The sequence below is a fragment of the Argopecten irradians genome, chromosome 3 (genome assembly GCF_041381155.1).
Source record: "Argopecten irradians isolate NY chromosome 3, Ai_NY, whole genome shotgun sequence".
In the NCBI taxonomy this organism is placed as follows: domain Eukaryota; kingdom Metazoa; phylum Mollusca; class Bivalvia; order Pectinida; family Pectinidae; genus Argopecten; species Argopecten irradians.
This window is the reverse complement of record NC_091136.1, coordinates 44,089,964-44,104,428: the sequence shown is the minus strand read 5'-3', so window position 1 is coordinate 44,104,428 and position 14,465 is coordinate 44,089,964. Positions and strand designations below refer to the sequence as shown.

The 14,465-nt window shown below is 34.6% G+C and overlaps 1 protein-coding gene across 1 annotated transcript; it reads left to right on the top strand.

The window, feature by feature from the left end:
* The first annotated feature begins 2,040 nt into the window (after positions 1–2,040).
* LOC138318718 (uncharacterized) lies at positions 2,041–12,042 on the top strand. Its single transcript, XM_069261359.1, has 5 exons — positions 2,041–2,722; positions 4,039–4,254; positions 4,804–4,946; positions 5,097–5,203; positions 5,707–12,042. Exons 2-5 carry the CDS (start codon positions 4,083–4,085, stop codon positions 5,873–5,875), a joined length of 591 nt encoding a protein of 196 aa, XP_069117460.1. The 5' UTR covers positions 2,041–2,722; positions 4,039–4,082; the 3' UTR covers positions 5,876–12,042.
* The last annotated feature ends 2,423 nt before the right edge of the window (positions 12,043–14,465 follow it).

The window sequence follows — 14,465 nt, the reverse complement described above, 5'->3', positions numbered from 1 at the left end:
CTCTTTGCCAAATTCACTTGCTGAAGTTTTCGCAGACATTTTCACATAAACAATATTTTGTTGATTTTAGAAATTATTATCGTACACAGATCTTGTTTATTCTATTGATTTTAAAGAAGTCATTCAAATACAACTTCTGTGTTGGACGCAATCAGCAATTGTAAGTAACACGTCACAGGTAAAATCCCCATCCCGGATTTGTTCCGGGACTGATTTATAGGGCAGGCCTACAACAACTTGCTTATTGTTATATTTGTGGACAGAACTTTGTGATATTTTAGAATGAAATATTATCTAAAACGTGTAGAAGATACCAATCTGCGGTTGAGTCCCTCATATCTATACCACATCAACGCCACACTAATCTACGAAAAAGAATAATCAACATTACAAGACGACCCAGCTTGAGTTTGTCAACTGGACGGTACACCTAGCGTCACAACAAAGTTCTTTCTGTACTTGCAGGCACCCTGGAGAGGAACAGAAGAGATGATAGACTTTAAAGGGACAAAGGCGGCTTGAAATTTATCAATTTCGTCAAGGCTGGGGAACGGTGGACTGTGGAAGGCAGTGGAGTGCTAGGTACAGCAGGAAATTGTTAGTTGAGTGCAGATTTAAGTTTCCACCAGAAACAGCAGTCATTAATCAAAGGCCAGACATAGTAATTTGGTCAAGCAGGATGTGTTGGTGGAGCAACGACGCCTCCGAGCGAAAACAGGCAAAGTACCAAGATTTGGTAGCAGACTGTCAGCAACGAGTGGTGCTTCCTGTAGAGGCAACTGGTTGTCGTGGTTTCGTAGGGCAGTCTATGAGGAGGGTCCTGTGGATCATCAGCATCACTGGTATAGAGAGAAGATTGATTAATGATTATGCTATGCAGCGAGGCTGAGGTGGCATCTATGTGTCTGTGGAAGAAGAGAAAGAGGATCATTAGTTGTGTATGAACATTAACTATCGGAACAACAGTGTAATATACTAGCGGACAGCTGAGTGATTCCGGCTGGGACCTGCACACCCCAGTCGGCGCACCTCCGCAGGTTGTACATAGTGGACAGCGCCTAAACATCGAAGGAAGTGACGGTACCAAGTCCGCTAAACTTTCATATATTATTAGGCCTATTTTATTCGTTTTTCCTAATATATAGATATATATTAGACAAAATAATAAATAATAATGCCTTATAAATGTAAAATAGACAGGTTTAGCGGACTAGACGGGCCCTATCCTCAATACTCCAAAACTTGACGCCAAACTTCAAAGTCACAATTCAAGTACAAAAGTACCGACTTATAAATACACCCCCCCCCCCCCCCACACACACACACACACCCAAGAGGCACTTTTCCACATGAGGTCGGTCCCGAAACAGTCGCGGTAAATGGATGTTTAAAAAGGATTAAAAAGGAACTCTTGCTGTTGCTGCTGCTGTTTTTGCTGCTGTTGCTGCTGCTGCTTGGTATTGACGTAGGTCCCTCCGTCCATATGTTTATGTTAGATGTGACGATTTAAATCATGTTGCCAGATATATTCACTAAAGCTCGCCCCTGCATGTGAGGTAGGCTCTAGGTTCTGTCCCTTGGCCGAGACACACCAAAGTCTATAAAAGTGGTAGGTTCTGCTCCTGCTTAGCGCTCGGCATTCCGGGAAGAGACGACTGGTTCGCCCGATGTCAGTATAAAGTGACCGGTGGAGTGTGTTGCTTGGTGTCTTCGGTGGCATGCTTCTTTCAGTGATATTACGTTAGCACTGTAAATAGAGCAGGATGTCCACTATACAATAAAACACAACACGAATATACCGCTGTCTCCCAAAACGCACACCACGCACATGGGAGGCTGTCCTTTACATGACACTGACTGTTAATAGGACGTTAATTTAACCAAACAAACAAATATTCATTTAGGCAAATTTTAAGCTGGTGCTTCATATCGATGTGTTCTCGTCGACATGCATATACCGTGTCAATTGCATTGTGGGAAAATCACATTTTGTATCTGGACGTCGACGAGAACACTTCGATATAAAGCATATGTCTTGCCACATGATGTAAAGCGTCACCTATGGACGATGAGAACTACGTCAATACCCAGCAACAACAGCAGGCAGCAGCAACAGCATTCAACAACAACAGCAGCAGCATTATAATTAAATAAAATAACAGTTATCTTTATATTGATTCAACATTGTATTTATTCCATCACATAACTCGCATGTATATAACTACTGTGCATTACTTTCTATTCATTAATTTATTTTTATTTATTTATTTACTTATTTATTTCTTATTTATTTATTTATTTATCTATTTATTTTTTATTTTTTTTATTTTATTTTTTGAGGAAAAAAAAATTTCAATAAAACGGGGACATTATATATTTATTGAATGATTTTTAATCTTAAGTGCTGGGAAGTTAAGATAATGCGAAAAGGTCTATTGTCTTGACATTGCTTTAAATCCAAATTTGAATATTCAAAGTCTAGGGGAAATGTCGAAACTGTTTCAAGTGAAGAAATAGAGCAGCAAGGGCAATATTCCGAAATGCTTCACCCGTTTCCGGCTTTGATATTATCTTTTATATTACACTTCCGCTATGAGAATATAAACATCTTGAAATGAAAAATGAGAACTTATGTAGTTATGAAATGACTGATAGGGACCACAACTGTCCGAAGAGATGTACAAGAAACATTTTAACAGTCACATCTTTAAACCACTCCTAAGTATGCATTTCCGTCGCCACTTTTTTTTTATTTTCTTATAGAACGTCTGCTTCAGTGCTTGAGTCTGACTCTTGAAGTGCTTCTGGTTTTGGGAAAGCACTCAATACCTACTACATGTATATGTTTATATAGTAAGGATAGGTCTAGAGCATTGTTCCAAAACCAGTATCTGCATTCATTGCCAATATAGTGAGACCAATTATCAATACAAAGTTTTTTTCGTCATTCATTTGTAACATTGGTAACAATAAGTCGATTGTGAAAGCTCAGTCATATATGTTTAGCACGCTGGTAAGTCAAGCATATGAAAATAGATCCATGCTCATTAAAAAAAGACTTGTTAATCTCCTTAAGGTATTCAATCTATTTTAAATCACACTCACAGATCAAATGCAGATACCCAGACATTTGGCTCAAAGTACAATGTAAGCAATATAAAAATTGCTGTGGGACAATATTTTAAAGTATAAATGAAATTACATATAAAAAAGTTCATATGTTTAGTAAAAATAAATTTTTCATGCGCTATTATTTCATACAACTTAGAACTATCATCTACATGACTTTTTGTGTTCCCATTTTTTCTGATATTTCTATATAATCTGTTGTAATTCTCAGGTAATCGTAAGGTCATTGGCTTTGTGTTTTTGTTTGTTTTATAATCAAAATGACATGATGTAATGTTTCAAAAGAATCTTGCTGAATATCTAGTGCTATAATTGTTGGAGTACTGCATGTTGTAACAGAAAAGCTATTGCACTTTTGTTTAAAGTGAATAGTCGGGCAAAGAATGCGTTCCTTGGCCTTCCAAAAGTTCTCACATATTAATACGACGGTCAAGTTCTGCTTAGTTTCCCAGTTCTGACCAATAAAGTAAAGAAAAGTTGAAAGCATTGAAAGCGAGGCTGCGTGGAAATGTAACCACAGACATAGTGAGCCGGGAGGACGTTTTAGAATTTCCATACTTTAAATTAATTTCTTCGTACGCAGACAGATTTTGACGAGAGATTTTATTTTTCTATTTCTCAAGAAATTATACTTGATACATTCACACCATTTTTACCAACTTTAGTCATCCTTGCCCGACTGTTCACTTTAAGTCATCAGATATCCAAGTAAATACATAATAACATCAGAATCATCTATTATCATGCACTTTGTCATGGAGTTAATATATCATACATGTGTAGTGTAGTTCATTGTTCTGCAGTGTCTTCTTATCCTACCTTATTACAGTCAATGAAACTTGTTGATTTATACATTGTCAACTCATAAAGCACATGTAAGTAACGTGTGCATATTTTGTTTACTTTCAGGTATTTAACTTTACCAACCTTAAGGGTTGCTACCTCAGACAAAAATGTTCCATGGTGCACATTTAAGGATGAGGACCAGGGGTAATCAACCTTCATCCTTTCATTCTTTCTTTGGATCAGTATACACAGGAAATAAGCAACCATTACGAAGAGGGATCTTGTGTGTCTTTATAGCTGGTGTTCTCATACTTGTAGGAGGTATTCTAACATGGATGGGTAAGTTTTAATGTTGAAACAGTAACACAGTTTTATGATTTATTCTCAATTGGATTTTATATATTTTTGGGTTGAAAATATAATATATTTGTCTATACTGAAAACGTACTTGCACTGTAAATGACATCCTCGATACTCCAGGGCTTCCGATCTCTTACTAGATCGTAAGTGATCGGAAGCCCTTGAGTATCGAGGATGTGTAAATGAATAATCCATGTGAAGTGTTCTTTGATTGATAAAATAATAGACAAAATCTGATCTTGTTTTATCATCTTTATAATCTATTTGTAAAACTTTTGAAGGGAAATTTATGAGACAAATAGAATGGTGTAATAGAACATATAACATTGACCAGTTGTATAAAAATCTTCCAACTCGATTTGCACTGTTATATCAAAAGTTAAATCAAAAGGTGATGAACCTGTTTGAAAAGTGATGATTATAACATAACTCAAAAAATGAAGTATTGCATGCCATTGTTCTGCCATCACATATTTTTCATGTTTAGGATAAGTTCGTCATATGATGTATATACTTTTGTTCAATCAGGTTACAGAGACATATTTGGAAACAGCCGAGACTCCACCATAGGTCCTTTGCTTATCGCACTGGCTATACTGATATTTCTTATTGCCATCCGTCAGTTTATTCTTGCAAAAAAGCAGGCGATACATAACCAAGAAAGACTGGAGGTAAGTAATTTTTGCATGATTTTCTGTAAATATTTTTACAAAGTTTCCAAAGCCTGATTTCAGAGGATATACCTTTTACCTGTGGTAAGTGATTATACATGTTTTGCACTCATTTGTGCTTACCAGAGAATTTTTTTGTGATTTATATAGCAGTTAGCTGGTGGAACTGTAGCAGCTGTGGTCATCAATGCAGATGAAAGGGATGATACAGTTACAGTTATTATGGATGCAATAAACAACTCTCCAGAGATTCTAAGGTATGTACAAAAACAGGGGAAGCAATCCAGGGTTATTGGGGGAAGTAATTAGTAATTATTTAATAACTTTCTGAGACAGTAAGGTAGTATTGTATATCTTTAGACTATTTTTTAGAGATACATAGTCATTTACCTACTGCTCAGGCGCTTCAATGGTTTTTGGAGATAAAAATCCTTTGTTTATCTCATAGATGCATTTATAAAATCATGGAAGGCAATCTGTAGACATAATAAACCATTGATGGTTTTAGGTTTCCCCAGACCCATTAAAGTATTATGAAAGATATGTATTTATTACCTAATATCCAAATGAATTAAGTAAAGTACATATATATATTAAATCAGGACATGTTTTTGTAAAATCATGGAGACACTTACTGTACTAAAGTAATCCTTGTCTACTCTCCAGAGGCTCAAAAGTAGTATACAAATCAGCGAGTCATTAAGCTAAGTATTTTGATAAAAAAACACCACATACTATATGTAAAATTTAAATCTTGCAGGCCTGATGGAGATATTCATCCTCCTTCCTACATGGAGGCCACAGATACAGATGTGATCCCTATGGCACCGTCAGCCCCAGACTATCACTCTGACCCTCCTCCATCTTATGAGGAAGCCATTACAGACACATGTCCTAATATAGCAGACTCAGTCCCAGTGATAAAATGAAGATTTCTCAAGGTTATAACATTCCTGATATATGAAAAGAATCTGTGTTGACTTCACAAGATCTTCTTGATGTCTTGCGTATTTGGGTAACAAAGATTGATAGGTACATTAATCATGTACAAATTGTATGTCCGGTATACCAATGTGGTTACCATTTGTTTTTACTAAAACAGTCATTTTGTTGAACCTAAGTGTTCTGAAAATGTGATTTTTCAGGGAACATCAGAAAATAGTTAAAATCAACATAAAAATTGAATTATTTATTTTTATTTTTAAGTTATAGATTTAAAACAACATCATATCAATGTCATATTTAGTTTTGCATATCTGTAACAAACTTTGAATTAGTCCAAGTAAAAATGTATCTAGTAAGGTTACATTTTTTGGCATATTTAAATTTATTTTTTTGGTATCAAATATTGAACAAATATTTTGTAAAACACTGATTAAACTGTTAATTACTATTTCATGAATTGCATTACCAAAGTACTGTAGTACCTTGACTTTTCCTCATTGTATTGCCAGTTCTGGTTTTGTCAACATTCCTTTAATGTCATAAAGAATATTCCTTCATATGTAATTTATTTATAAATTTCAGCTATAGTGTGTTCCAGCAAATACATATGCATGTTTAAAAATTATGAGAAATCAAGCCCATATGTAAGTGACAGGATTTGTTTTTGGAATTTTAATACTTCCCAGTACCTGTTATTTAGTTTGTAATTATCTTGTTCTTTTGGATTACTGGTACCTAGTATTGTAAGATATTTGTATGAATAATTAGAAATTGAGATACTTTGTAACTGACAGGATTTTTGAAGATTTTGGAATTTTAATACTTACCTGGTATTTTGATTTAGTGACGATGTTGTTATACTTTGGATTATATGGATTTGAAGGTACGTTGTATTTATATGAATGAGTCTGTTGAGAGTGAGCTAGATAGTCAATGCCTTATGTCTGTTAATTGGACCAGTATTACTCTGTCTCTCTTTATTATTGTTTTGATGCTCTACTCTTATTTTTATTTTTGCCTTTTATAACAACAGGTGTCATATTAATTGTCTCAACTTGTTTAGTCTGCCATAGAATGGCTCATAGTCCTTGGTGTTAGTGTCCATCCTTAACAATATTTGATTTCTAGAGTAGAGATTGTTACAGGGTATTTTTTGTTTCCTTCCTTGTGATGTTCAGTGCCAAGATCAAATTTAGATCTTCTTGATTTTCTTATATGATTATTACTTTAGTACAGATTGATTTGTAGTAGTAAGACAGTAAAATATTACACTGACATGAGTGTTTTTATGTCATTCATCTTCGATAATCCAGGGGTTACTATCACTGACGTAATCTCCACCCCTGGACTATCTCATAGTAAACTAGATGCAGCTCAGGAGAAAAAACTGACCATTTACAGGCCTGCAAAGACTTCCTTTGAAGATTACAGAGTGACGCTCGATTTCAAACCCAAGCAGTCAACCACAGTGTACCGTTATTTGATTCTTTTGATGTACGTCAAAGGATCTAATGCATCTGATATTACCTGTGTCTTCTGTTGCCTCCAGTTTTAGTATGAGATGTCCATGGGTGTATATAATGTCAGTGATAGTAAACCCTGGAGTATCAAGGATGTATGTCCTTATATGTCCTAGTATCTGAAATTATGGGAAACTGAAAACACATAGTTGCTCTACAAAACTTTTGACATGCATGTATATATGAAATGTGATCAGCCTTCAATTTGTTGACAATTTGTTCCATGGGTGCTTATTTATAATTATTAGTGACAGTATGAAATTTGTTGCCAAACATAATCCACACATTTTTTTTTAATCACTGAGATAAAGGATTATCTGTTTTTAGCCTACCATGGTCCACTGATTTCACATTTGTAACCATTTCATGTAGTTTCTTATAGAGGAAAATGATAAAACAGCCAATTCAACTTTGGCAACCAAGATCCTTCTGGGATATTCTGGTGGTGCATACAAGGTAAGAAATTATTCAGTAGATATTTTTTACAAATACATTTTACCAATAAAATATTTTAGCATAATAGCATATCATTCAGTCTTGATGTCAATAACTTAGATGTTTAATAGTATTAAAGAAACGTTTTATTTTTCTAAAGTTGTAAAATTAATTGGAATTTAAATGAAGGTTTTGCTATGTTTTGAATAGCATTGAATTTTCAAATGTATTAAATGTGTTGTGGTAAGTATAAATTGGGTCATATTACGAATACTATTTGCAATAATACACGGGCAAGCTGGCACTATTGAAGTGGAGCGAAATTGAACGTGAATGTATTGTGAGGGCACCATTACATGACGTTTTTATAATGTTGCGCTTCGACCAAGACGTCAAGATGGCGGACAGGTTGTTGTGTGCGAGGATGGAAGCAAATGTTGCATTTCTACAGATCACTCATGTTCTATTGATCTACTTTTAATCTGCATGAAGCTGAATCCCATTTTATAGAAACACAGATTTCTACGATAATTCATATCTTGTACTTTTAATGTAACAGCGTTGTGTGGAAATGAAGATAGCATTGCGAGGTGTCGCTTCATGCCTGAAAAACGAGTCTCATGTGAGGGTGATGTACTAAACCTATTATGGCCTGGTTGAGAGAGCACTATTGCTTCATAGTATTGTTTCATGATAGGATAGTGCCCTCGCCTTCGGCTCAGGCACTATTCCATCCCTCGACAAAGCTATGAGGCAATAGTGCCCTCTCAACCAGGCCATTATAGATAATAACTATCCTGTATACACTGATATATCTAATGAAATGTAGACTTAAAAATCTTTGCAAATTGGATATTAGAAAATATCCCAACATGGGATAGCCTCAGAAAAGTTTAGTCAGGCAAATATTGGTACATATTTTGTATATTTTTTATTAATTATTTAAGCAAAATGTTTTAGGCAAGGAAAGGATTCATAAGTCTCCAGATGATGTTTTAAAAGGATATGTGTACATGGCATAAACTATATATATACATATTCTAGCAATTTTGTAGACAGTTAAAATTTCCCTTGAAATGCCCAATATATAATCTTTCTCTCTTCTTAGTCTTCTTTTACTTCATTTTTTTAATTACCTCAGTATTGGTTTTATTTCCTTAAAATTGTGTGTAAGACTGTTTGCCTGTGATATCATAATTACTGTGCAATATGAAATTTGTGTGATTTATATAATCAGTGTAGTGAATCCCTAAAACATGCGAAGAGAACATTTATTTTTTGCCACATAAGATAGATGTTACTTATAACCTTTATCTCATATATATATATAAGGATCCAAGTAGCTGTAGTGTGTGATATTTTATACTGAATGGATAAACATGAAATTTGAAGTATTTTGTAAGAATAGTGTAGACTGTATCTGTGACCTTTTTATATTGATTCTTGTTAAATGTTTAGTGTTGACTTTTACGATTTTTATAAAAAAAAAAGATGTATTCATCATTTTCTAAAACTTTTAAAGTATTTCTTGTGCTTATGTGTTGTTCACTTACCTCAATGAAATATTTCATATCATTTCTAATCTCCTAATCAAAGTCTGTCCAACTTGATGTCTAAAATAAGATTTCCGTCATTAAATCCTGTACATTTCCTAGCTCACATACAAAATTCAGTGTTGCAAAGTTCTAATATAAAACTAAATTATTAATTATTGTTATGGTAACTATGCATGTTTCACAATGGGAAAACACCAACAGCAACTCTCATTGATTGTTTCTAATTAAGTCTTTGAATGAAAGGATATACAGAAATGTAAGTCTACATAACATTAGCTAGCTTCATTAACATTATGATTGCATTTGCACACGCTAAATGTACCAAACGACTTCCAGTTTGGTTTACACAGCTACATGTATGAAGTGAAAAACAGATGAATATGTATACGCAAGTGCAATAAATGTAAACCTAAAATGGCTCAGTTGCTTCCTTAACATAAATATAATATACCTCCATGACAGCATGCCTACCAAACATAAGGCTAATACTGTATAATTTCCCTAACTTAAGACACTTTGCTTCAATATGAAAATAGCATGCATCCATAACATTACTTTAGTATGTTCTTACATAAATGTAGCATACCTCCTTAACATTTTAAAGTACATTGCCGTATGTATGGCAGTATACCTCCTCAGTGTAAAGGCTTCATTTTATATTTTGTATATATAGTTATTTTATAAACTTTTTTTTTCTACAATCTTTTAATTACCATAAAGCCGGTTACCAGTATTTTTGCAGGTCAATAGTTTTGTGGTTTGACCTATAAACGAGAATATTAAATTTTAGCAGATTGGAATTTTAGCGAATCTAGCTTTAAAGGTATAGGATATATTCAACTATTTCTAAATATTTTGTGGATCTGTGATCATAGCAATGTCCTGTAAAAATATCATGAAAATAACCGGCTATAGGGTAAATATATATACAGTCTAGTCAGTGGTAATATACCATGTTAGGTGGGAGAAGGTTTTGTTTCCATTTTGGTTTGTTGCTATACATGTACTTTGTATTCGTTAATGTATAGATGTTGTTGTCAAGGAAACTTCTTATTGCCATGACCATGGGCATGGTAAATGTCACATTTATCTAAAACAAATACACAATGATGTAGTCATTATTTAGAAATCATGTCAGTGTCTTAAAGATTATCCAAAGACTTGAATTGATCAGCTTGAAGATTTCTCATGGTAACATTTGCATGGTTGGTTGTGTCATTGTTATCGTAAAAGCCATTATTGTTTTTTAAAGGTTAAGAGGTTTTAGGCTGCATCATCATTTAACTGGACTTGAAATCCACAATTACTTAACAACTTGTAAATTTTATAGACAATATTTCTCATCATCTTGAATCTCAAAAAATTGCTTCCATAAATGAATTTGATTAGAAATATATTCTGTATTTGCATAATACAGAGTTATTTGCCCTTGTGGGTAGGTATTTTTTGTGACCTCATGTGTTTGCAAGCGTCATACATCATACTTTTTAGAGAAAGCATCATGAATTTCGCTCACAAAATAATGACGTTACAATGGATACCTATCCTCAAGGAATGTAAATCTGTAATTGGAAAGGTGGAAATCCTCAAGGAATGTAAATCTGTAATTGGAAAGGTGGAATATGTAAGCATTCTTCCTGTGGACCTGGCAACACTATAAGAAACTAGTGGGGCTTCTGTATGATATTGAATCCAATTATACTGAAAAGGACTTGGTAACTGCTTTCTGTTAAACATTATTTATACCACATGTTTAGCATCAAGTTTGACAATGATCCTGTTGATTTACAATATGTACTGAAAGTTTACATTGTAATGTTGTTGTGCAATAATGAATTTTTCCTTCATTGTATCCTTTTATTTCTTTATATTTATTTGATTGTGTGTTTGTGTATCCAGTAGTTTGGAGATCAATGTTTTGTTTTTGTTATCATGGTTGTTGTTTTTCTATGATAAGGATTGGCTGTTTTCATTTATATGGTTGGACTATATGGACCATTTGTAAAGTAATTATTTCCAGTATGAATCGTGAAGGACATGCAGATTTTGATATGGACCATTAAGGACTTTGTCAAGGTTGTCTGAAAACATTATAAAATCACTAGGTCTGTCATTAAGTAAAAAAAATGAACGACTAGGAGGTCCAGTCAGTCAAACTGTATAATGAAAAAGGGCCTTGGTTTCCTTAGAGCATGAGTGTGTGTACTGACTATGTCAACACAGTCCAGTGTACATGCTTTTTATGAACACAAATGTCAATGTTTGTTAGGAAAAAGATATCTCTGACACAATTTTTTTTATTTTTTTCCACCCTTATAGATACAAATTAGATGTGTGCCATTTGTCTTGTCTTGTGACACAAACTGAAGTTATTTATTCCTTACATGCGTATTGCATTTGATGCACACTTTGTGTTTGCCAAAATGGAGAAAACTGGTGTGTGCTGTTTTGATGAAATCTTGGTCTGATCATACCTGGTATATGTGTGATATTTTTACAAACTCTTTGTATACTGTTTTGTAATTGTTGTGATTTGTACTTGCTGTGTGGACCTTTGTGGACACAGAATGAACATGTCTTTATAGCAAATCTACTGTACGATCTTTTGATATCAGCAAAACTTAATAAAGAAAATGCAGAAAAAAACACTCTGTTGTATATTACTATACAAGTTTCCGTTCCATAGGCGCATTCCTGTAACTACCATAATCTTATAATCATAGAATACGATAGGGGGGCATATCGTTTTATCCGTGTCGGACTAAAATCAGGAACAATGATTGCTGCTAAACATTAGACAATCCTTCTGGTAGCTTGTTGTACACGTTAATTATAAAACGGTACTCATTTCGAACGAAATCCTAGAGCGTCATGATTCAGTATGGCCACAAACTAGAGAATATTATTTAGATATTGTCAGATGGTGACTAAATATTTGCTATTTATTGGCCTCTGATTGGCTGAAATGGTATTTAGTAATAAATTTTGTTTATGGAACAATGAACCTTGAAGAGAAAATAACACTCATTTTGATTGAGATAGTCTAGATACTGAGTTATGTTCCAAAAAAGTATATTGCAGTACATCTTGTTCAAATTTTGTTTTATGTTACTTATCTTTTTCTTGGCCCCGGTTAGTTCTGTTCAAGGCCTTCAAAGACGGAAAACATTCGGAAACCCTCAGCCGACTGCGGTATATCCTACACCTGAATGGTGCAAAAAACGGGAGACACAAAGTGATAACCTGGCGCTAAAAATGCTAGATCAGAGCACATGAAGCCGCAAGACATCTTCACCAATGGAGCAAGGCATGGGACAAGGAGAGAAAAGATGGAGTACAAAGCATGCGGCTGGACCACGTTGTAGCTGATTTAGCTGACATCTCATTAGAAAAAGAGCGGTAGTTCAGTGGCGTGGGAAGATGAAACGTAATATGGGGGGGGGGGGGGGGGGGGGGGGGGGGCAAAGGTCCTCAATATTTTGTAACACCCCGCCGCACCTACAGGAGGAGATTAATTCAACACACAACCATATACTTTATATACTTTTTCATAATAGGTTATAAATATAATCCTTGCACGCATTTATAGACAGTAGGGTTGCTAAAAGGAAATTAACGAATACGCAATTAAATTGGCCAGGGGGGGGGGGGGGGGCAAAGGTCCTCAATATTTTGTAACACCCCGCCGCACCTACAGGAGGAGATTAATTCAACACACAACCATATACTTTATATACTTTTTCATAATAGGTTATAAATATAATCCTTGCACGCATTTATAGACAGTAGGGTTGCTAAAAGGAAATTAACGAATACGCAATTAAATTGGCCAAATTAGCGTGTGAGCCTCGAAGGCGCGAGATTTTGGGGTCTGTGGGTCGACCCCCGGAAATATAACGATTTAGAATGGCTGAGATGAGTTTTACAATGTATTTTGCGAGCGCCCAAAAGCGCGGGAAAAATATTACGATTTAGAATGGCTAGGATGAGTTTAACGATTCATTTTGATGAATAAGCGAGTGCCCGAAGGCGCGAGATTTTGGTGTTTAGGGGTTTCGGGGGTCTCCCCTGGGAAAAAGTATGACGATTTAGAATGGCTAAGATGAATTTTACGATGTATTTTGAATTTGCGAGCGTCCCAAGGCGCGAGATTTTGGTGTTTGGGAGTTCGGGGGTCTCCCCGAGAAAAAAATTACGATTTATAATGGCTGAGATGAGTTTTACGATATATTTAAATGATTTTAAGGCGTTCTTACCATGATAATTTTCGATTTAAAGTAACCTGCATTTAGAGATGATAATTGTGATAATTGTGTCTTCATATCATTGTGCAACCCTGCTCGATCTGAACATACCGGCTTCACACCATCGGCACATTGTTTTGTAACTCAAAATAATAATGAATTAATTATCTTGCTTAGACATATAAACAAAGTAGTCTTTTAAGAGAGACGTTTTTGAAATGCAAATGACAAATGTAGTACGTGGAATCCCTTAATGGACATTTTAGTGTAGTTCATGTGTATTAAATTTCTACTATTAAAGATGCTCCACCGCCGACAGACCATAAATGATATTCATCATTTGAACAATAATTGGTATTTAATCGTGTATATATATGTCTAATTAACACAAAAAAATAATGTAGAATAATTAATTCTTCCTTTGGTGCATGCGCAATCAGTACTTCATTTATGTAGGATATATTGCCACAGAATTTTTTCGGGATGCAATTAATTATTTTTTTATATTTTTAACTTAAAGTAAAATAAGAAGCTCAAACTTTTTAATGGTGATAATGGTGTAAAGTAAGTAACTTTTGTAACCGAAGAAAAATAATTAATCAATCGTCTGCTCCTGTTTTTGATAGTGAAAATATACCATTTTTCAGCGGTGGAGCATCTTTAAAGGTTTGAACATTGTGTGCTTGAATGTTTTAGGAAATGCGCCGCTCAGCGGATTTTTTTTAGAATGAAGTACGAAAAATGTGCTGGAGGACCCTTTTTTTCTTTCAAATATGCATTTTTATAACATTTCAGTCGGCGAAAATGGGGGGAGGAGGG